This window comes from Hyperolius riggenbachi, chromosome 9, assembly GCF_040937935.1.
Source record: "Hyperolius riggenbachi isolate aHypRig1 chromosome 9, aHypRig1.pri, whole genome shotgun sequence".
Taxonomy (NCBI): Eukaryota; Metazoa; Chordata; class Amphibia; order Anura; family Hyperoliidae; genus Hyperolius; species Hyperolius riggenbachi.
The window spans coordinates 230180683-230205332 of record NC_090654.1 but is presented as its reverse complement, the minus strand read 5'-3'; the positions used below and the strand labels follow the sequence as shown (position 1 = coordinate 230205332).

Genomic DNA, 24650 nt, shown 5'->3' with positions numbered 1-24650 from the left:
TGGCACCTATTATTTATTGGAGGAACCCCTACCTTCCTTTCATATTGCCAGGACACAATCCGGCAAACTGGTGGAGTAGATGGTGTCCAACAAAGGAGGAATTGCTAATGGCTGCCACCTGTATAACTCTTGTTATGAAAAGAGAAGGGTGAAAAGCATGCACTGAAATGCTCATAGGCTTGAAGGGGTGTTTATTTATCTTTGTATGTGTCAGAGTGGTGCAACTAAATATTTTGAATAAAAAAAAAAAAATGTTTGGTTTGGGTCCGCTTTAAAGGTTATTCATGACGTGAGCTCCTGTGTGACCCTCTCCTTCTGTTTGCCCTCTGGTTGCTTGCTCTTGGCTCCTTTTTGTTGGCCCAGGTGTCCCGTAAAATGCCATGCATACAAGAGCAGAATAATGTCATAAAGCCCTATCTACACCATAAATTTTTTTGTCCGATTCGATTCACTGATTTGTTTCAATGTGACATGTCCGATCGGGATTCGATTCAATTTGCCATTGTTTTGAATCCAATCGGACATGTCGATTTGAATCAAATCGGACAAAAAAAAAATTGTATGGTGTAGACCGGGCTTAAGGGATCTGCTACACTTGCAATCTGTACTAAACCAAGTGAGGTCAAATAGGATACGTGAGGGTGCAGGTCAATGTTGTACTATAGTTTTTTTTTTCCAAAAAAATATTTACCGTAGCTATGCAAAGGCAGGGAAATCAATGTGTTTGGCGAGGGAGGAGTGCAACTGTAGAGAGGAGGGCAGCAGGGGACACTTCTACACTAGGGCGGTAATGGCTAGAAGAATAGCTAGAGTATGTGGCTTGTAGCCAGTTTAGATTATTGACAAAAAGGTACAAGAATTACAAGCATTTTTTAGTGAAATGATAAAACTTATGCTATATATTTGAGTTACACTGAATCAGTTTCCATCAGCTGTGACACAATGAACAACTAATGCGCAGCACATGAAGGAATTTTCCACGTTTTTCTACTCTTTCGTTTAAACCTATGCATTATAACTGAAACCTTTTTACAACGCATTAATGCATGTATTTTTTTTTTGTCCATTTGCCCAACCCATACAAAAGTGGATGAAAAAACGCACAGAAACTAAAAGAGAAAGTACAGATGAACTGATAAATTATAAACGTATCCGTTTTAATCAGCTGCCATTGTAAACCAAGCCTAAAAAAGATGGGGTTAGGCTTTCTAACTTTTTTGTCCCAAATTCCCCTCTAAAATAAAGTTATGTATACTCTTGTCTTTAGGCAACAACTCAATTAAGAAGATGAACCACTTAAGTTACCAAATAAAATAAGCTCAACTTTCTCATTAAGCGCCCTAGCAGAAACAGTAAAGGGGCCCATGCACTCAGCCGATTTTCTGGCCGATCGATCAAAATCGATCGATTGCAAATCGGTTGCCCAATTGACCGATCGACGGCCGATTTCGATGGATTTCCATCGAACTGGCAGGGTGGAAAATCTAGGTCGATCTGTTGAGATTGCTTATCATTTTGCATTGGCCCTAATGGAAATCTGATGGCAAAAAAATGCCATCAGATCGTTTTTCAATAGATTTCAAACTGAAATCTATTGGAATTCTATTCTAGTAAAAAATGTTCCTTTTACACATCAGATAGATAAGAATTCCATCTGATGATCTATCTGCTGCTAATCTGACGAGTGTATGGGTACCTTTACACGTATGGGTATTTGTTACACACGGTTGTAATTCCTATTGGTGTCACACAGAGGTCATCTGTCACGCTTAACCAGTTCTGCTTACAAAATACGACATCACAAATTGAAAACAAAACCACCAATACTAGTAGCAAAAATTACTTTAAAAAGTATAAAGCAAAGCTACCATTTGTAAGCACAGAGGTACAGTATGTTCATGCTGAAACCACATATTTCTCTGCATTGTCCGTTCTTCCCCATGTTCCACCCAATCTTCATAATCGCTTCTTAAAAATGCTTTACTTTCCGCTTGTGATGTTGTTTAGCCCAAAAAAAATTTCAAGGAGGAATTATGGGAAACGGAAGGAGGAGAGGAGTGGGCAATGCACAGAGGTATGAGCATCCGGTGTTGTGTCTGATTACGCTGCCTGATGATTTGCGCTGGCCCGCATGCGCAGTAGGAGACTGTGCGGCCACATTTCCTATTGAACGATGCTTTATTAACTTCACACTGAGCATGCGTGCTACTCAGTGTGGAAGGAAGCTTCCGGGCAGCACAAATCAGACATTACACCGGCCAGCATGAACATACTGTACCTCTGCTTACATTAGGTAGCTTTACCTTGGGTCAGGTGTGCTTTAAAGTAATTGTAAACTGGGGGGGGGGGGAACAGATACATATGGAGAGGGGAGACTCTGGGTCCTATAGAGCCTTCCTGCTCCTCTCCTGGTCCCTTCATTCCAGCACTGCCACCCCCGTTAGCAGTATTCAACCAAAGTGGGCTCCATACTGCCCCGCAGGAGCGTGCTCGCTCGAGCGCTTGTGCAGTACAGAGCTGCCTGTTTTAAGGCACACTTGGGCTCCTGAAGAAGTCTAAAGCCTCCCACGGCAGCAGATTGGACGGCGCTGGGATGAAGGGACCATGAGAGGAACATGAAGACTGTGTAGGAAATGGAGCCTTCCCTCTCCTTAGGTAAGTATGGTATTTATTTTTTCCCCCCAATTGACCTTGGCTTTAAACCCTATTATAAAAACAGCCATTCGGAGCACACTGCAGCATACTAGCAGCAAATAAAGCACTTTCCCCTACGTATTAAGCTGAAGCAATAAAATGAAGACAATGATCTGCCTATGAGATATATTTCAAGCAGAATAATCAATGTCTGGAGTCTGAGTAGAATCACAGATGTAGGATTTGATTGTATGTATACTGTTAAACCACTTTGAAAGAACAAAGAAAGACGGCACTTCTATGCAAAAGCATAAAAACTAACACTATACACTTTAAAACACGACTGAACCCCACAATTTAACTTGACAAATTGCTACCACTGTCTCAAAAATCTTAAAATTTATAATATGTGTAAACACATACAAATAAGTAATACATTTCTTCCTGAGTAACATGAGCCATAGATTACTTCTCTCCTATATTGCTGTCCCTTACAGTAGGTAGTAGAAATCTGACATTACCGACAGGTTTTGGGCTAGCCCATCTCTCCATAGGGGATTCTCAGCATGGCTTTTATTCTTTTTAAAGACACTCCCTGAAAAGATTTATACAACGATGTTGGCCAGCCTCCCTGCACACTTTTTCGGCAGTTGGACAGAGCAACTGCCATTCACTAAGTGCTTTTGAAAATGAAGAAAACACTGGGCTAGTCCAAAATCTGTCGGTTCTGTCAGAATTCTACTAATTACTGTAAGTGACAGCAACATAGGAGAAAAGTAATTTATGGCTCATTTTACTCTGGAGGAAATGTACTTCTTATATCTATAGGTTTATAGAGTAACCAAGCAGCTGGGGGTGACCCAAAACCACTAGGAAAGTATAGGGGACAAAGAGACCAAAGAGTCCTCCTACTTAAAAGCAATGATTAGTATGGTTTGCCTTCTTATTATTCCTCCATTTTGATAACAAGCAGAGCTCAGAAGCTGAACTTGCTTTAAAGTTTGGTAACGCGTGTCTGTTGAAAGCTCCACACCCACAATGCTGTCATAGGAACAAACAACAAATCATAAAAGTCACAGAGCTCAAGAAGGTAATACAGCCATCACCACATCAGACTACAAAAGCAAAGCCTTCAAGCTTCCTTAGCTTTCTCCACTGAAGAGAGCTTGCAACAGAAAAAGAAACAATAGTCACAGGTTTCCATTCATCTCAGCAGTGTAATGTGGCAAGAAGGGCTTAACATCTTTTTATTATTCTGCATGTATATAGCACTGACATTTTCCATGGCTCATCAAGCAGTAACTGTTAGGATTGCTTCCTTACCTTACAACTATTGACCTCTAGTACCTTATAGGACTGTCCTTTGATTAGTAGTACCTCAGCAGAACTGGACATAACATGCACTGTTGGTGGTACTTAAGGACATGAGGACAGGGTTGGGGAACTTGGGAAACACTGCTCTAGCATGTGTGACTTTAGACTAAGCGGCTTTAGACTAAGGGCATTGTTTGGGAAGGGGGGCAATTACCCTAACCTACATGGCAAAATCAAATTTTAATATATTTCATCTAAAGTTTATTGAGCAAGCCTTGCACAACTAAGAGCCATCCCCCACCTTGCACAGAGACTTACCATATCCAATCTTTAGATTTATAACCTGCACAAAATTGACTGAAAGTGAATCAATCGCCTATGTTGCAGCAATCCCCTGCACAGTGGAGGAGCAAAAATGTGAGCGAGTTGGGTTCCTCTGCATCAATCAGTATAGTAAGGTGGCCATTAATGATACAAACCCTCAGATGCTCGATCGTTTCCACGGTAATTAATCGGAAACGATCGGCCATGCTCACCGATGGCCAAAAACTCACGGACCAATCCTATCAGATTGAGGTGATCGATCCCATCAATATGATCAACTTGGTTAGCTGGATCTCAGACGTTAGTGCGCACGACCAATTATTTCCGTTCGATTACCATGGTGATCGGAAACGATTGATCATCAGGCGGACTGTATCGTTAATGGACACCTTTACAGTATTGTACAGACAGATAAGGGATGGTCACTGCATAACCCAAATGTTTATGTTTAGATCAGGAACAATATTAGATGTAACAGTTTCCTTCCCAAGCTCCTAGCCCGACTCAATTGGTTACACTGTTTACTTTTTGAACATTCTTCTATTTTACCAAAATATGGTCTCTCCAGGGGGTCTCTTAGTCCTCTATCTACTTCCCTTCTCCACAGAAATGTCTCTCCAGCATTTTATTATTAATTACACGTAGTAAAAACAAGAATGTTCCTTTTTTTTACTACTTGATTAGGGATGGTCAACCAGATGCCAATAATTCTGAGGTAATGCAGGATTATGCACATGTCTGCGAGCAAAGGTATGCAGATTGGAATTAGGTTGGTTCATTTTCACCTTTCCAGAATTCAATAGGTCTATTTTAAAGCTGCATAGATTTGCATAATCCTTAACTCGGAAGCATTTACATCTCAACGACCATTCCTTTTGTGAAGTCTGCTTGTGATCCAATATGGAAGCAGCAGTACCACCTAAATGCTGCCCCCAAGGTTGCAGCATTAGTTGCAAGCATCTTCTTTTATATAGCAATGGGGCGGGTCTTCAAAGGAAAACCCACCTCTGGTTGGCCATCTCAGTAACAAAAAAATATTACAATTAAAAAAATACAAATACTTTTGTAAGTTCAACCATAATACTGGCTGTAATGTTAATCCTACTGTATAACACTTTGTGCCAGTGTGGAAAAAATACCAGATGAGTGACTTAGAAAATTATAACCAATAACATCACAATTACGGAAAGGCAGCTTGAATTGAAATGTATATGGTGGCTACCATATCTATTTCCTTTTAAACAATACCAGTTGCCTGGCTGTCCTGCAGCCCTCTTTGGCTGCAGTAGTATTTGACACTTCAGTCAGTGCACATGTGCTGGGTCTATGGAAAAAAGTATAAGAGGCAAAGGCTCAGCAGGACAGCCAAGAAATAAGCTTTATTTAAAAGAAAATATTCAGAATCCAATCCCTCTCTTAAGGGAAAAAGGTTGATCTTTACTTTCCTGGGCTTTCTTCTAGCCCTCCATAGTATCTGAAGTCCCTCGGTGTCATCCTGGTCCCTACAGTTGTGCAGCTGTAAGCCCATGCGCTGTACCGACCATGTGCGTATGCACATTTGATTAAACTTGCAACTCCACTAGAATGAAAGCACCACAACAGAGCAGGCCAGGGGCACGCCAAGGGATTTCAGACACTACAAGGGGGGGGGGGGGGGGGGGGGTTTGCAGCTTAAACAGAAGCTTACTCTTGGCAAAGCCCATAGTCAAAACACATGGCAGCGGTGATGGCAAACTCCTGAAACTGAAATAAACAGTTGGAATTAACAAAACAATCTGAAGTTATGTCATCTTTTATCTCCTCAGCCCTGAAAACGTATGAATGTAAAATGGCCAGTTAGTACAGCCTCATACAATTTACATTCCTCTCACAATGTACTACCATGCAGTCTAATGTTTCTGTTCATTATATTTCATCCTATCTGGAAATCCCATAATGAGGGAAATGGTTAACAATCGGAGAGCACAGTTCCTGAAGAAGCTCATTGTGTAGGATGCTCACTCATGCATCCGGTGTCACACATAATACAGCCCAGATCCTTTTTAAATCACGTGACACCACTAGGTTTTCACATTCCTTAAATTGTGAGCTTAAGCTGAAAATGCGTGAAGTAAGAAATGCAAATAAATGCAGTAGAGACCATATAATTCAAACCAGTAGAAACCTCAATGCAACCACAACAGGTTCCAACTTCAGCAGCAGCAGGAACTTATGTTTGGTCCAATTTAAAGTAAACATGAAGTAAGAGGAATATGGATGCTGTCATCTCTATTCCCCTTCATATATACTAACTGTCTACTGTTATGCTGATCCTTTGACTTTACCGTATATAGACTACACCTAGAACTAGGTGTCAATTACTTGGAACATAAGAAAAGTCAGAAAAAGCTGCTTATACAGGGGCTTGCAAAAGTATTCGGCCCCCTTGAAGTTTTTCTCATTTTGTCACATTACTGCCACAAACATGAATCAATTTTATTGGAATTCCACATGAAAAACCAATACAAAGTGGTGTACACGTGAGAAGTGGAACAAAGCTCATACATCATTCCAAACATTTTTTTTACAAATAAATAACTGCAAAGTGGGGTGTGCGTAATTATTCGGCCCCCTGAGTCAATACTTTGAATTACCACCTTTTGCTGCAATTACAGTTGCCAGTCTTTTGGGGGTATGTCTCTACCAGCTTTGCACATCTAGAGACTGAAATCCTTGCCCATTCTTCTTTGCAAAACAGCTCCAGCTCAGTCAGATTAGATGGACAGCATTTGTGAACAGCAGTTTTCAGATCTTGCCACAGATTCTCGATTGGATTTAGATCTGGACTTTGACTGGGCCATTCTAACACAGATATGTTTTGTTTTAAACCATTCCATTGTCGCCCTGCCTTTATGTTTAGGGTCGTTGTCCTGCTGGAAGGTGAACCTCTGCCCCAGTCTCAAGTCTTTTGCAGACTCCAAGAGGTTTTCTTCCAAGATTGCCCTGTATTTGGCTCCATACATCTTCCCATCAATTCTGACCAGCTCCCTGTCCCTTCTGAAGAGAAGCACCCCCAGAGCATGATGCTGCCACCACCATATTTGACAGTGGAGATGGTGTGTTCTGAGTGATGTGCAGTGTTATTTTATCGTCACACATATTTTGCATTTTGGCCCAAAAGTTCCATTTTGGTCTCACCTGACCAGAGCACCTTCTTCCACATGTTTGATGTGTCCCCCACATGGCTTGTGGCAAACTGCAAACATGATTTCCTATGCTTTTCTGTTCACAATGGCTTTCTTCTTGCCACTCTTCCATAAAGGCCAACTTTGTGCAGTGCACAACTAATAGTTGTCCTTTGGACAGATTATCCCACCTGAGCTGTAGATCTCTGCAGCTCATCCAGTCTCCATGGGCCTCTTGACTGCATTTCTGATCAGCACTCTCCTTGTTCGGCCTATGAGTTTAGGTGGACGGCCTTGTCTTGGTAGGGTTACAGTTGTGCCAAACTCCTTCCATTTCTGAATGATCAGTTAAACAAGGCTTTGTGGGATGTTCAGGGCTTTGTAAATCTTTTTGTAGCCCAAGCCTGCTTTAAATTTCCCAATAACTTTATCTCTGGCCTGTCTGGTGTGTTCTTTGGACTTCATGGTGTTGTTACTCCCAATATTCTCTTAGACAACCCCTGAGGCCGTCACAGAGCAGCTGTATTTGTACTGACGTTAGATTACACACAGTTGCACTCTATTTAGTCATTAGCACTCATCAGGCAATGTCTATGGGCAACTGGCTGCACTCAGACCTAAGGTGGCTGAATAATTACGCACACCCCACTTTGCAGTTATTTATTTGTAAAAAATGTTTGGAATCATGTATGATTTTTGTTCCACTTCTCACGTGTACACCACTTTGTATTGGTCTTTCACGTGGAATTCCAACAACATTGATTCATATTTGTGGCAGTAATGTGACAAAATGTGGAAAACTTCAAGGGGGCCGAATACTTTTGCAAGCCACTGTATATTCTTCTCATACAGAAGAAAGATGGTGGAACAGGCTTGGTAGAAATGTTATTAATGTCTGCCTACAAACTGTCAAAGGGAAAAAAACGGAAAAACAAAACAAAAATTACAATGCGGGTGGTATCTGGTGGATGAAATTCAGATTTTGACCTCCAAGGGAAAACAGAACTCTGGAGTGCCAGTATGGTGAAGTATTTCTCTCTAGATATAGGGACAACTAATCAAACAAATATGACTCACAAACACGGGTTTGCTATTAGGCAACCACAATATTGAGCATGTGGAGAATTCACTCTCCATGCAGATATGAAGTCTTCTTTTGGATCTGGTGGGTTGCACCCCAAGCAAAATACCCCCCCCCCCCCCCCCCCCCCCAATCCATAAAAAAAATAAAAAACAACAAAAAAAACACTTGAGTTATCACAGGTGGTACCCCTAGTAGGGGAGGTAATCTATATATGGTGGGAGGAGGTGCCCCAAAATGTCAAAATAAGATATAGGGTATATTTGGAATGAAGTCCAAAAGAGCTTGATGTGAACGACTGCAGAAGACTGCAACCAAAATGCCAATGGGCAAAATACCTGTGGAGACATGCAAAAAGATGGTCTGCAATTATAGGAAGCGTTTGATTGCTATAATAGCAAATAAAGGCTTTTCTATTGATTATTGCGAAGGGTATGAATAATTTTGAACTGGACACTTTTTACTCAAATGTAAATCAAAGCTGAGAAATGTATTCCCCACAATAATGCCTCTTGTACATGGTCTTCTTATCTTTTGGGAGACAAAATTTGCCAGGGTATGAATAACAGCACTGTATAACAGTAGCCAAATAGCACTATGCAACACATGATAAAAATTCAGCCATCAAATAAATCTGGAGATAGAGTAGGAACTGGAATGAAGGGATTTGATTCGGTCATGACATGAGACAACATGCCCCCTAGGGTGCTACTGAAGACAAAACTGACTTTGTGAAGCTATGAAGTCATAAAACACATGATACAAAACTGTAATTTTGCATGGGATACACAAAGATAATTCTAAATGAGTTATTCAAACTTCTCCATATACAGGGAGTGCAGAATTATTAGGCAAGTTGTATTTTTGAGGAATAATTTTATTATTGAACAACAACCATGTTCTCAATGAACCCAAAAAACTCATTAATATCAAAGCTGATTATTTTTGAAAGTAGTTTTTAGTTTTAGCTATTTTAGGGGGATATCTGTGTGTGCAGGTGACTATTACTGTGCATAATTATTAGGCAACTTAACAAAAAACAAATATATACCCATTTCAATTCTTTATTTTTACCAGTGAAACCAATATAACATCTCAACATTCACAAATATACATTTCTGACATTCAAAAACAAATCAGTGACCAATATAGCCACCTTTCTTTGCAAGGACATTCAAAAGCCTGCCATCCATGGATTCTGTCAGTGTTTTGATCTGTTCACCATCAACATTGCGTGCAGCAGCAACCACAGCCTCCCAGACACTGTTCAGAGAGGTGTACGGTTTTCCCTCCTTCTAAATCTCACATTTTATGATGGACCACAGGTTCTCAATGGGGTTCAGATCAGGTGAACAAGGAGGCCATGTCATTAGTTTTTCTTCTTTTATACCCTTTCTTGCCAGCCACGCTGTGGAGTACTTGGACGCATGTGATGGAGCATTGTCCTGCATGAAAATCATGTTTTTCTTGAAGGATGCAGACTTCTTCCTGTACCACTGCTTGAAGAAGGTGTCTTCCAGAAACTGGCAGTGGGACTGGGAGTTGAGCTTGACTCCATCCTCAACCCGAAAAGGCCCCACAAGCTCATCTTTGATGATACCAGCCCAAACCAGTACTCCACCTCCACCTTGCTGGCGTCTGAGTTGGACTGGAGCTCTCTGCCCTTTACCAATCCAGCCACGGGCCCATTCATCTGGCCCATCAAGACTCACTCTCATTTAATCAGTCCATAAAACCTTAGAAAAATCTGTCTTGAGATATTTCTTGGCCTTTTTTTGTCATTTCAGCTTGTGTGTCTTGTTCAGTGGTGGTCGTCTTTCAGCCTTTCTTACCTTGGCCATGTCTCTGAGTATTGCACACCTTGTGCTTTTGGGCACTCCAGTGATGTTGCAGCTCTGAAATATGGCCAAACTGGTGGCAAGTGGCATCTTGGCAGCTGCACGCTTGACTTTTCTCAGTTCATGGTCAGTTATTTTGCGATTTGGTTTTTCCACACGCTTCTTGCGACCCTGTTGACTATTTTGAATGAAACGCATGATTGTTCGATGATCACGCTTCAGAAGCTTTGATAGTTTAAGAGCGCTGCATCCCTTTGCAAGATATCTCACTATTTTTGACTTTTCTGAGCCTGTCAAGTCCTTCTTTTGAACCCATTTTGCCAAAGGAAAGGAAGTTGCCTAATTATGCACACCTGATATAGGGTGTTGATGTCATTAGACCACACCCCTTCTCATTACAGAGATGCACATCACCGAATATGCTTAATTGGTAGTAGGCTTTCGAGCCTATACAGCTTGGAGTAAGACAAAATGCATAAAGAGGATGATGTGGTCAAAATACTCATTTGCCTAATAATTCTGCACTCCCTATAAGTACAGCATATAGATGAATGAAGACATTCTTAAAGGACCACTCCCGCGAATCAATTTTTAATCATCCAACAGTAGATATTTCTAGTATATAGGAGTCTTGCTGTGGTTTTTTTTTTTATTTTGTGATGTCTCTTTAATTTACATTAGGTCTCTGAAATCTGAGTCCGTCAGTCCCTTGCATAACGTTGACGGACTTTTGTATGTAGACAGACATAGCAGGGGGATTTTTTTCAGGGTGTATAAAAAAAAATAAAAAAAAAGTCTAATGGTTTGTCCCAGCAAACTCAACTGTCTATTACAATGCTTGCGTTTACCCTCATCAATAAACGTTAAACAGAAGGACCCCCGCATTCAGGCATCCCGCAGGCTGTGATGGAGGCAGCTGTCAGCGCAGACTTTGCTGCGCAATGAGACGCTCTTACTGGCTTCGCCTGCAGGTCTGCCACTGATGACGAGTGCGTTATGACTGAGCTGCGATAAGACAGGGGGCAGCACATACTGTCAATAACAGTGCAGAGCCTGAGCCGCTCTGTAGTGTTATTGACAGTATGTGCTGGGACAAACCATTTGACTGAAAAAAACCACACAGCAAGACTCCTATATACTAGAAATATCTACTGTTGGATGATTAAAAATTAATTGATTCATGGGAGTGGTCCTTTAAGGTAGCCATACATCTAGCAATTTTGGCAGCCAAAAGACCAAGAGACAGATCTGTCCCTGATTGAATCTGATTGGAGAGAGATTTGTTGGCTGCCCTAAACCACAGGCCGATTCCGGATTGATTTCAGCATTAGATCTCTTGGGAAACGGCTTTTTGACACCACATGAACCACCTCTGTTGCTGGCCCCCTAGTGTAAAAGTGCCTTCCTATGCATGGGCCTGAGATTTCCCAGCATGTTGGATCAATATATATGCTACAAATTTCGGCCCACAAGGTCGCATCGTTGATCGGGTAGGTTTTTGGCGGCACTCATAATTAACGAACCGGAAGGTCGATCGGCTGTCAAGTCGAATAATGTATGGGCAACTTTATACCTTTATTTCTCTGTTATCTCTTAAAGTGTGCCTGAAGCAGGGAGAGAAGATTAGATACTCACCTTAGTAGAGGGGATTATTCAGAGGCTTCCCAGCTCATCCTGCTGCCCATCTTGGTCCAGCTCCAGGGCCCCTCTGAACATATTAGTTCTTGTGGCTGTGCTCCTATGCGTGTACAAGCACAACTGCACTGTCTGTACTAGTAAATTCCATGCCTGCACGGTAACACGAAGCTGCTCGTGCACCACTTTTTTCCTCTGTGCACAAGGGGTTTCTTGCTGCTGCACATGTGCGGACTGTACTCCCACCTGTGTAGTATGGCCATGCTGGTACATGTATGGGAGCACAGCCACAAAGAGGAAGAGGGTCCTGAGCAGGAGGGCCCGGGAAGCCCTGAACATCCAGACTCTTTCCTCTACTAAGGCAAGTTTATAATTTTGCTTTAAGCCTTGTACACACTGGACAATCCTATGATGAAACAATTGTTTTGAGATATCTTAGCTGAGGATCTAGCGCAGCCTTTCTCAACCTTTCTACCCTGGAGGAACCCTGCAAATAATTTTTGGATCGCAAGGAACCCCTGCAAACAATTTTTTGATCTCGAGGAACCCCTGTATTTATTTTGCAGGAGGTATGGTCTTTAAAAGTACAGGATCTTCTCAAAAAATTAGCATATTGTGATAAAGTTCATTATTTTCTGTAATGTACTGATAAACAGACTTTCATATATTTTAGATTCAAATACACACAACTGAAGTAGTTCAAGCCTTTTATTGTTTTAATATTAATAATTTTGGCATACAGCTCATGAAAACCCAAAATTCCTATCTCAAAAAATTAGCATATTTCATCCGACCAATAAAAGAAAAGTGTTTTTAAAACAAAAAAAGTCAACCTTCAAATAATTATGTTCAGTTATGCACTCAATACTTGGTAGGGAATCCTTTTGCAGAAATGACTGCTTCAATGCGGCGTGACATGGAGGCAATCAGCATGTGGCACTGCTCAGGTGTTATGGAGGCCCAGGATGCTTCGATAGCGGCCTTAAGCTCATCCCGAGTGTTGGGTCTTGCGTCTCAACTTTCTCTTCACAATATGCCACAGGTTCTCTATGGGGTTCAGGTCAGGAGAGTTGGCAGGCCAATTGAGCACAGTAATACCATGGTCAGTAAACCATTTACCAGTGGTTTTGGCACTGTGAGCATGTGCCAGGTTGTGCTGAAAAATGAAATCATCTCCATAAAGCTTTTCAGCAGATGGAAGCATGAAGTACTCCAAAATCTCCTGGTAGCTAGCTGAATTGACCCTGCCCTTGATAAAACACAGTGGACCAACATCAGCAGCTGACATGGCACCCCAGACCATCACTGACTGTGGGTACTTCACACTGGACTTCAGGCATTTTGGCATTCCCTCTCCCCAGTCTTCCTCCAGACTCTGTCACCTTGATTTCCAAATGACATGTAAAAGTTGTTTTCATCCGAAAAAAGTACTTTGGACCACTAAGCAACAGTCCAGTGCTGCTTCTCTGTAGCCCAGGTCAGGCGTTTCTGCTGCTGTTTCTGGTTCAAAAGTGGGTTCATGCTTCCATCTGCTGAAAAGCTTTATGGAGATGAAGATTTCATTTTTCAGCACGACCTGGCACCTGCTCACAGTGCCCAAACCACTGGTAAATGGTTTACTGACCATGGTATTACTGTGCTCAATTGGCCTGCCAACTCTCCTGACCTGAACCCCATAGAGAATCTGTGGGATATTGTGAAGAGAAAGTTGAGAGACGCAAGACCCAACACTCTGGATGAGCTTAAGGCCGCTATCGAAGCATCCTGGGCCTCCATAACACCTGAGCAGTGCCACAGGCTGATTGCCTCCATGCCACGCCGCATTGAAGCAGTCATTTCTGCAAAAGGATTCCCGACCAAGTATTGAGTGCATAACTGAACATAATTATTTGAAGTTGTAGATTAGGCCACGCTTGGATTGCTGTGTGGAGACGCGAGCGTGACAATGAGGAGGACGTCCGTATGAGGTTTATGATATGCGCATATTTTTATGGTGAAATGTGAGTGCACTACTTGCTTTTAAGTTGTTTTAATAAATGGTAATACACTATTGCGATTCCGTTTTGAGTTTTTAAGGAGAAAGACTGTGCTGGAACAAGGAAGGTGTATTAGAAGCGCTGTAAGCTGATCTGTCATACGGTCAGCCACTAGATCTGGTGAGCCTTTAACCTACTAGTTGTACACACTGGGTGTGTGGTGTCTGTTAACTTAGCACTGGTGACCAGCAGTGTTGGTGGAGGGATATCTGTCTGTCCGTCTGATGTAAACAGTATCACGCTATGTCAGCGTTTTCTCCCTGAGCTATACACGGAAAAGCACTGAGAGGATCATCAGCTGCTATCTACTACATGCTGTTTATGCTGATCATAATCAATCAGCCAACGTTTCTGGTGAGCGTGATATGCACTATTGGGATGGAGATCTTTATTGATGGACTTGAAAGTGGACTGTATTGATGTATTAGGAGTTTTGGATTGTATTATGACCTATGTCTGGCTGATGTACAGAGCGCTATACTTATAATCGACAACTTGTTTAGGGTGCCAATACTCACCCATTTGTACAGCGATCCATTTAGCCAGTGTGAAGTAACTAGTGTTTGACACTTAAGTATATGTACCTTGTATTGTATCTGCTAGAGTCTTGAGAAGAAGAGCGCACATACCACCTTTTCCTTACATATAATTATTTGAAGGTTGACTTTTTTTGTTTTAAAAACACTTTTCTTTTATTGGTCGGATGAATGTGCTAATTTGGTAGGATGAATATGCTAATTTTTTGAGATCGGAAATTTGGGTTTTTTATGAGCTGTATGCCAAAATCATCAATATTAAAAACAATAAAAGGCTTGAACTACTTCAGTTGTGTGTAATGAATCTAAAATATATGAAAGTCTAATGTTTATCAGTACATTACAGAAAATAATGAACTTTATCACAATATGCTAATTTTTTGAGAATATCCTGTATGTGTAGCTGTTTATTTCACTATGCCCTATTACACTGTCACTCATTACACTGTGTCCTGAGCCCCAATTTAGTGCTTCTTGTTAGAGTACCACCTATTATAGTGTGCTCTATTATACTTCCCCCACGATGGGGTAAAATGCCAAGGAACCCCTGCAGAGTGCTCAAGGAACCCTGGGGTTCCTAGGAACCCTGGTTGAGAAAGCCTGATCTAGCGTGTGTACAGCTGACCTCTGAAGTTGTTGCCAGATTGCTAAATGGTCAACAACAAAGGAGCACATTTTTCTCTTTAGTCTACCAGGCCAGAAACCACTTGCTTATTTATCACCCACCTCCCCAATAAGCCAGCATATGCTTGGCTATACCTGAATAGGGTGTCTGTACAGCTCTCATTTTCAGAGCGGTCGACCTAACAACTGCTTAACAGCAACAGTTACCGGAGGTGTGTATGAGTCTTTAGACATTTTCCTGAAGAAGTTGCAGAAGAAAAAAAAAAAAAAAAAAAAAAACACAGGAGAAGAAGAATTAATGATGTGATTCTCCATTCTCACAGACTGTTCACCAGAATTATAAACTGAAAGCGGTCAATACTACAGTATCAGTGTTCTCCCCAGGCTATTTTAGCCGGGTGCTGCACCCGGCTAATTTTTGGTGAGCACCCGGCTGTCATCGGCTCGCCTCCTCATCATCTTCCTATGTTGTAAGCAGAGTTGCACAGAGAAGCACTTCCGCTGTTTCCCACCCGACCACTTTTTCATGCCACCCGGCTGGAAAAAATTTCTGGGGAGAATACTGAGTATAACAGGAGATATTGGCAGAGCTTCCAAATACAGGCTGCACCAGAGTTGACCAGCTGCATAGATATGCAGAGTCCAAAACACGGGAAGATTACACATTAGCTTCCAAAACAGTTTGCGCCCTGTACTATACTACTGTATGTTAACAAGGTATTAAAACACTGAGTCTAGGTGCACACTTAGCAGAAATGCTAGCATTGCAGAAAACGCTGCATTTTTGCCACTAAAGGGACGCTGGTTTTGTTGCATATTATGCAAAAAAATGCATCAAAAACGCACATAGTGAAAGTCAATGGGAACACAATGTATTGCGTTTCATATGCATTTTTTTTCAAAACAATTAAAAATTGATTTGTGAAGTATTTCCGCTTCATGTTGTCTTCCAAGTGATTTGCATAAACCGCAATGTAAAAACGCATTGAAAAAGCATAAAAAAAAAAACAAACACATGTGTTTTGTATATGCGAACTGCAATTGTGTAAAAACGCTAGAAAAAAACATATGCGGAAAAAAACCACTAAAAATGCACCCACAAAAAAAAAAAAATGAACAGTGCATAAAACGCACCCTTTCCCGTTGTTTTATGTGTACACCCAGCCTAAAGCCTTTTACAAACACTACACTGTTAACAGTTGAGGCGGCTGTTAAGAGGTGCCTCTGCCAGGAATCTAGAACATGTACAACGTCCCCTGACCAGTCTCTGATCAATCTGGAGTGTCTGATTGTCTCAGCTGAGTGCAGGCCAAGGGCATCATTCAATGTATCCCTGCCTCTTCTGCCATGAGCACCGGGGATTACCGATCCACTAGCACCAGAGAAATGCAAGAGCCTGCACCCATTACTTACCCATGGCCCACACCACCATGGCACCCAGTACCCATTTATGCCCTGCACCCACATGGCATCCAGTAGCACCACTTAGCACCCACCCACCCACAAAATACCCACTAGCACACAAGACACAGAACATTTATATTGCACTTTTCTCCTGGCAGACTCAAAGCGCCAGAGCTGCAGCCACTAGGGTGCACCTGACACTTACATGGTACCCAAGACCACTTAGTATCCACACTGCAACCAGTGCCACCTAATGTCTTTCACCCAGCAACCATATGGCAGCTAGTATTAATTAGCATCCAGTACCAGTTAGCAACCTTATTATACCCAGTACTAGTCTACACACACACGGCACCTATACTATTCAGCACCACCTGCAACTTGACACCAAATACCCTTTGTAACTTGGCACCCACTGGAGCTTTGTACACCCTACTTGTCTGTCATTCATTACCTACTACTTGTCAACTGACCCGTTTCTACGGGCACGCAAATGGTGTGACCGCCCGGGGCGCCGGATTAAGCGTCAGGGAGGACGGTCGCAACGGCTTGGGGAAAGGGCATAGTGGAGTTTAAACACGCCTTCCTCAGTCCTTGCATGCACGCAGCCTCTATCTTCTTCCTGTCCAAGTGTCAATCGTGTTGGTAACAGCGCCCCCTGTGATGATGTAACCGCATGTCATCACAGGGGGCACTCTTACCAATGCAACGGGCGCCGCGAACAGGAAGAAAAAGGCTGCATGCGTGTGGGGATGGCGGAAGGAGAGTTGAAACTGCGGGCACCTACCTACCTAACCTATACCAAGAGCACCTATCTATCCAACCTATACTGCGGGTACCTATCTATCTAACCTATATTGCAAGCACATACCTATCTAACCTATACTGGAGGCAACTATATGGGCCACCTATAGCTGGCTACCTATACTGGGAGCAACTAGACCTGGCTAACCTATACTGCGTCTATGTTTCCACGTGGGGGGTGGCGATTTTTACACCCTCGCCCTGGGTGCAATTTAGCCTAGAAACTGCCCTGCTTGTCAACCCACTATCGGTGAGTGCATATGTAAAGTATAGTACTAATGTATAAAACTTAATTTGCAGCCACCAACCCTAAATTCAACCATATATCAAAATAAATGATTTCATGAGCAAAGGGAGTGCATAAATTTACATACAAAATGTGCATAAACGCAAAATTTGCATCTCATTCACCATCTATTCTTACAGAAGAGTTGTTACTTATTTAAAAGATCCCTGTGTACACATCAGATGTACAGTCAAAATCAGATATGTATATCTGATTTAAAAAAATACAGTGACTGCTTTATTGCAGCACCACAAGGATCTTGTATTTTAATGGTTCATTTCATGTTTGTGGACTGAGCACTGCTATCACTGTATATATAAGCGTTATTTATGATGATGATTATCTGAGAAATAGAACATTTTATCAGTTGGTGCATTTTTTTCACGACTGACTCCAAGTACCCAAAATTTCTCTGACTCCGACTCCACAGCCCTGGAAAAAACCAGCAATTGGCAGACATCAGTGCCGTGAAGATATTACACCAAACGATAGGCAGATATCAGTGACATGCAGATATTACCAGCAATTGGCAGACACCAGTGACCTCAGATATTACCAAGTTTGGCAACATCAGTGACATGCAGATACTACCAGCAATTGGCAGAGATCAGAGACATACATATATTATGCCGGGCATACACGGCTCGTTTATTGCGCCGGATCGAGCCAGCGGCTCGTCCGCGCCGGCGCTTCCTTATCACCGCTCGATTCCCTGCCATTGTCCGCCGGTGGGAATCGAGCGGGTGCGGGTCGAGCGGCATGATCGGGCCAGCTAAATATTATCAGCTGACCGGATCAGCTGGTCGATACACAGTACAGAAACGTACCGTGTATCCCCAGCATTACAGACGATTGGCAGACATCAGTGGCATGCAGATATTACCGGCGACTGGCCAACATCAGTAAAATCGAAAAGAGGGATCCGCACTCAAGGTTCAGACACACCTACCAACTATCTGTCCAACTACGGTATCTACTAAACTTGTCTGTTAAGCCCCATACAACGTTTGTTGTGAAACAAGTTGAAACAACTAAAAAAGTATTTTGCTATTGTTCAAACAGCTGATAGGACTGATAAGAAGTCAATCCAATTGTTGGATTGACTTCTTATCAGTCTTATCAGCTTTTAGAACAGTAGAAAAATACTTTTTTTTAGTTTTCATCTTGTTTCACAACAAAAGCTGTTTGACAATTGTGCTGCATAAAAGACAGCTGTGAACGTGTGAATGGGGCTTAACAGACTAGTTGGGCAGAAAGTTGGTAGGTGTGTATGAACCTTAAGTCTTGATAAGGAACATTGTTAAGAGCTTATTGTTCCAGCACACTAATCATGAAAACATCTACTGTCACAGCCTATGACGGTACATGTTGTCATGATTTCTGTGCTGGAAGAATAAAATCCTAATGTTCCTTATCAAGAGAGTGTGAACCCCTCTTTTCGATTGTTTGGATTACCTGCCATTAGGATCCTGCACCAGCATCAACTATCTGCAGGTGTGCGGTCCTTACGATTGGGAGACATCAATGACATGCACATATTACCAGCGATTGTCAGACAACCGTGACATGCAGATATCACAGACGACTAGCTGACATCATTGACATGCAGATATTACCAGCGATTGGCAGACACAAGTGACATGCAGATATTACCAGTATTGACACACTTCAGTGACATGCAGATATTACCAGCAATAGGCAGACAACAGAGATGAAAAATTATGGTACTTGTAATATGCTTCTGAGTAAAATGCCACTTCTCATAAATAAAGAATTTCAATAGGATTTAGTAGGATAATTTAGGCAATATTTTGTTGTTGTTCTTGAATCAGCTAAATAAATAGTCCAGAGCTGGGATTCAGAGTATACTAAACTACAAAGTAAACAAAATATGCTAGTTTGCTCTATAATGGAGGCCAGGCTCCCCTCCTTGCATTTCCCAAGTAGTTCCAGGCACCCAGTGCTCTGCTGTGGTTTCTACACACTCACACAGCAATTTAAAACCTAGACAAGGGGAACTGGGAATACAACAGGAAATGTATGTCTCATTCTACAATATGACATGTGCCAGATCTATTATCTTTTACAGGAAAATAGCAGAGCAGCAGCTTAACATATAAAAATATAGTTACTTAGCCATTGTATACAGTATATGGTGTTTACTGATTAAGCCAAACAACTGTGCTAAATAAATATAACCAGACACAGGACATCCCATGCTTCTTTTGTTGCAAACACAACCTCCTTTCTTGTAATGCATTGTTAAGCAGGATTATATAGGTTACTGTAACTGTACGCTGTAGCACAGGCGCTTAGCAACTTTCAAGCACACAAAGCTACAATAAGAGTTTGCGATACCAGCAGATCTAGTGTATGATCTCATGCAAATGCCAGATATGAAAAAAACAACACTTTCTCTGCTTCACTTATCATGCAATTATTTATTACGCAAAGAAATACATAAAATAAATGCTGCACATATAGTACACATTCAATATAGCAAGATAATGAAGAAACTGAATCAAGGGAAGAGTTTACAAATCTTCTACAATCGTTACAGACTTAACAGGATGTTAAATTTGACCTAATGTCTGGTACACACCATGCAATTTCCCACCAGATTGAAGGGTCGAAACATTAATTACCAACACGTCTGACCTGCTCCTGATAGAGAGTGGGATCGATTTTCAGATCAGTACTGCACAAAATCAGCCCCGTTCTCAATCGGGAGCAGATGAGACCTGTCAAATTATCAATTCAACCCATCGATCTGATTTTAAAATTAGATGGTGTGTATTTTGTTCTACAAGACCTGGAATTAGAGGAGGCATTGGTCTTGTTTAGGTGACCCAGCAGGAAACTCCATAGGGAAATTATGGTAATGTGATAGGGTGGACAGAACCCTCTTGAACGGCTAGGTTTCAGATAGGTTATACAGTAATAAACTACACCCACACTATTCAGCCAAAATGCTTTGTGTTGTAGAGGGTGCTGTGATTGGACAACTGTTCCCTATGAGGTTTCCTGCTAGGTCCTCTAAACTAGACTAGCGCCTTAGATGGTGCTGAACTTGCACTTAGAATTGGATTAGCTAAGCAGGGCTGTGGAGTCCGAACAAAAATCATCCGACTCCAACTTTGACTCCTCCGTTTATTAAACCACTGACTCGGACTCCAGGTACCTAAAATGGCTCAGACTTCTCAATTCTGACTCCTTTAAAGGGGTTCTGTGGAGTGCTGAAATAAAACACAAACTGACACTTAACTGGGGCTTCTATCAGCCCCCTGTAGCGGTCATGTCCCGCGACGTCCTCCAATCACTCTTCCCGGTCTAATTACGCGTCTAGCACATTGCGCGCGTGCCCGCTCCCATCACCGGGAGCTTACTGCGCAGACGCAACCTTGTACTGCGCCTGCACACTAAGCTCCCTGAGACGCGGGAGTGCGCACTATTCGTCTTGTTAGACGAATAATTGACCGGTGCCGGAGGACATGACAGCTACAGGGGATAGAAGCTGATAGAAGCCCCAGGTAAGTGTCAGTTTATTTCTGCACTCCCAGCCGTGCCTGGGGAGAAGTCGACGAGAGATGGGTCTCCCTGCGTGTGGCAAAGTAGGGGAATATAACATACATATTCCCCCTACTGATTACCTATACTCCTCCCTGGTCAGTGCTGTGGAGTCAGTACAAAAATCATGTGACTCCAACTCCTCAGTTTATAAACCCTCCAACTCCAGGTGCCCCAAATCACTCTTACTCCTCGACTCCGATTCCTTTGTCCAATACTTACCAGGGCTGTGGATTTTGTACAAAAATCTTCCGACTCCTCAGTTTATGAAACTACCGACTCCAACTCTAGGTACCAAAATTGCTCTGACTGCAACTCCACAGCCCTACCCCTTCTAGCATAATTTAGGGTCCAGCTATTGCCAGCACCTGAATTACAGCAGGACAACGCATACTTGGTCATGTACCTATACCATTATAGCTATAGCGCTCAGGTCCTGCACAGCACAGCGTGCGCTAAAATGATCTCCCTACCAATTCTGGTTCTTGAAGTACAAAACATTTAAGCAAAGTCAAAAGTTTCTCTCCAAAAAAATGGTGGAGATGTATCAAAACCAGCATAAGGAAAACTGATGCAAAAATGTTGCAGAAGTGGACGGAGCAATTGCTCAGAATTACTATGACAACTACTCCACTTTTGCTCAAGTTGGTCTAATGTTCCTTGCACAGTTTGCCACAATCCTCTTCATTCTCCTGACAAGTGACAACCAAGAGACGTGCGCCCACTCTGCCAGATAGGCTATTCTTTGCTGGTACATCTGCAATACATGAACCATCAACCTACAGATTCGAGGCACACGCGTGGCACAAGTCTGCGACGAAAACTCCAGAAAACGCATTACGCGCGCCGCGATCTCCTCACAGCGCAACACCATAGCAGCAATACAGAACAGACGCTTTCACACCATACTATTACCTTTTGCTAAGCGGTCGGACCCGCAGCGCTACCCTGACGTTGGCCATTTCCACAGAGCAGCCTCATGTCCTGCCACAGACAGCCGTCCCAGTCATCATCATACCGCTACTCGGAGCAGCTCCAGTCCCCGGACCCCCGGCCGGAACACTGACTGACTGACTGCTGCTCGGGGTGTGATCGCTCCGCAGCACAAGCGTTGTGGGGGCGGGGACTGCTACAATAACAATCCTGTGGACGGGGTGTGGCATCCCTGAAAGAAGTTTTGTAGCCCCGACCCCTCTGCGCGGTCCTTTGGTTTGTTCCAGCCTATTCTGCATTTGTAGGCAGCTGCCACTTTCTTACCTAAAAAGGGGCGTGTCTGCTGTCAAACCTGATGAGAACAGTAGTAGCTGTCTCTGTAACCAGGGTAGAATACAAAGTGGACTTCCATCGTCAATGAAAATGCTAAATTCTTAGTGTAGTTTGCCTTCTTGAAACAGAAGGAATTTGCAATAATTCAGCTTTAGGGGAACATCTATGGTTACCCACAATGCACCATAACTGAATATGCAAATGATCTCTTTATGCCCCTGAAGCCAGGCTTGCATCCAGAACAGCTGGTATCTAGCAAAGCAATAGCTTTAAATTTTACAGAACCACCACACCAACTTTTGTTCATCACCAGTCTGAAACAGGCTGTCTGCAAGGGGGGTTGGTGTGGCTCTGTAAAATGTAAAGCTATTGCCTTGCTACACACCAGTGGTTCTGGATGCAAGCCTGGCTTCAGGGACATAGATAATTTGCATACTCAGTAACGGTGCATTATGGGTAACCACAGACGTTTACTTCTAAATTATTGTAAATTCCTTCTGTTTCAAGAAGACAAAGCACACTAAACATTGCTTTTTAGTAGGAGGGTTTTTCGGGTCTTTTAGTCCACTATACTTTCCTTGTGGTTTTGGGTCACCCCAAGCTGCTTGGTTAATGCTAAATGCTATAAAACTTTATTATTTATTTATTTTATTTTTGCAGCTAGTTCCAAATTAAAGTGTATATGAGACAATAAAAGCAGAGGAATTTATACTTGTCTGGGGCTTCCTCCAGATGGCTGTAGTCTGGTCCCCTGCCATCTCCCAGTCACCTATGTTACACCAGTGTCAGCCCCTGTAATGTCCCTGACTGAGTTAGTCAGGGACTACTGTGCATGTGTAGTTCTAGCCGCTTCACCCCTATTGTGCTCCCGTAGTCGGAAGCGTTCTGTGTGTGTACGCAGTTCATTAAGACTAACTGTGCTTGTGCAGGACACTCCCACCCACAGGAGCACGATTGGGGGTTGTGTGGGAATGCACGTGGCCCACAACCTGTCTGGATCGCATACTCCGACAGTGACCGGTCAGACATGGATGGAGCGAGCGGACTACAGGTGGCTGGAGGAAGCCCCAGGTAAGTATAAATCCTTGTGCCATCATTGTCTTAGGTTTACCTTCAGCTTTTTATTTCATCATCTGTACTTTGGAGTACATGCTGCCCAGAAAGTCCATCTACCTGTATGGTCTGGTTCACACTGGGGGAGATTGTGATGCGCTTGCTGATCACCAGCGATTGGTAAAGCGCTAGTGCAGTGACTCTCTATGAGAAAGAAAGATCCCGCAGCAATTATAATCTTGTTGTATGTAGCATGTTTCAGAGCGATTCAGCATGAATTACTGTCCATGTGTAGCCCTTGGCATGCACCTCCTTAGTCACGCTCCTGTGACCGAGAATGTTCTGTGCCTGCGCAGATATAAGTCTTAACTAACTGCCCAGGCACAGAAAGTTCCTGGCCGATTGGAGCGTAACCAAGTAGGCACGTTGCTGGGGCCACACAGGCACAGCAGTCCCTGACTACCGTGGCGGAACGGGCGAGTCTTGACCGACACAGAGAGAGCCCACAGCCTACAGGGGGCTGGAGGAAGCCCCAGATAAGTATAAATTCTTGTGTTTGTTACCTCTCAGGTTTACTTTAAGCATTGGGCTGCCCAAGTAACTATAGGGGAGCAGTCCCTGCAACTTCAGGGAGGCCAGAGATGTGCCCCCCCCCCCCCCCCCCCCAACTACTAACCTTCCCTTCCTGAATATCCTTCAGATCAGGTGTTTTTGTGGCTACACTTGTCATGGGTGTAAGGATCAATGGCCACACTTGTTTTAAGACCATTGTAGGATGGACCCCCAGGTTGTAAAGATCACCAAGGTGGTGCAAGGGAAGGGGTGTCAACATCGGGGGGGGGGCATCATGTTTTGCTGGGGGGCCCCGTGAATTGTAGTTATGCCACTGATTGGGCCGTATCAGTTAAAGGGTTCTGTCGGCTCCAGGGTGTCCATTTACTCTTTCAAGCTGCCTTTAAGGGACAACTGTAGCAAAAGATCTAGAGGCTGCCATATTTACTTCCTTTTAAGAAATACTAGTTGCCTGGCTCCCCTGTTGATCTTCTGCCTTGTCAGGTTCACTTGGTTGATGCACACATGCTTT

The 24650-nt window shown here is 42.9% G+C and overlaps 1 protein-coding gene across 2 annotated transcripts in view; it reads right to left on the bottom strand.

Moving 5' to 3' along the window:
* STARD9 (StAR related lipid transfer domain containing 9) overlaps positions 1-22340 on the bottom strand; it is a 255427-nt gene extending 233087 nt beyond the window's left edge. For both annotated transcript variants that reach the window (XM_068254136.1, XM_068254138.1), the window contains exon 1: positions 22163-22340. In XM_068254136.1, coding sequence (XP_068110237.1) covers positions 22163-22209 — 47 coding nt within the window. In that variant the 5' untranslated portion in view covers positions 22210-22340. The remainder of the gene's footprint in view (positions 1-22162) is intronic.
* Between the last annotated feature and the right edge of the window lie 2310 nt (positions 22341-24650).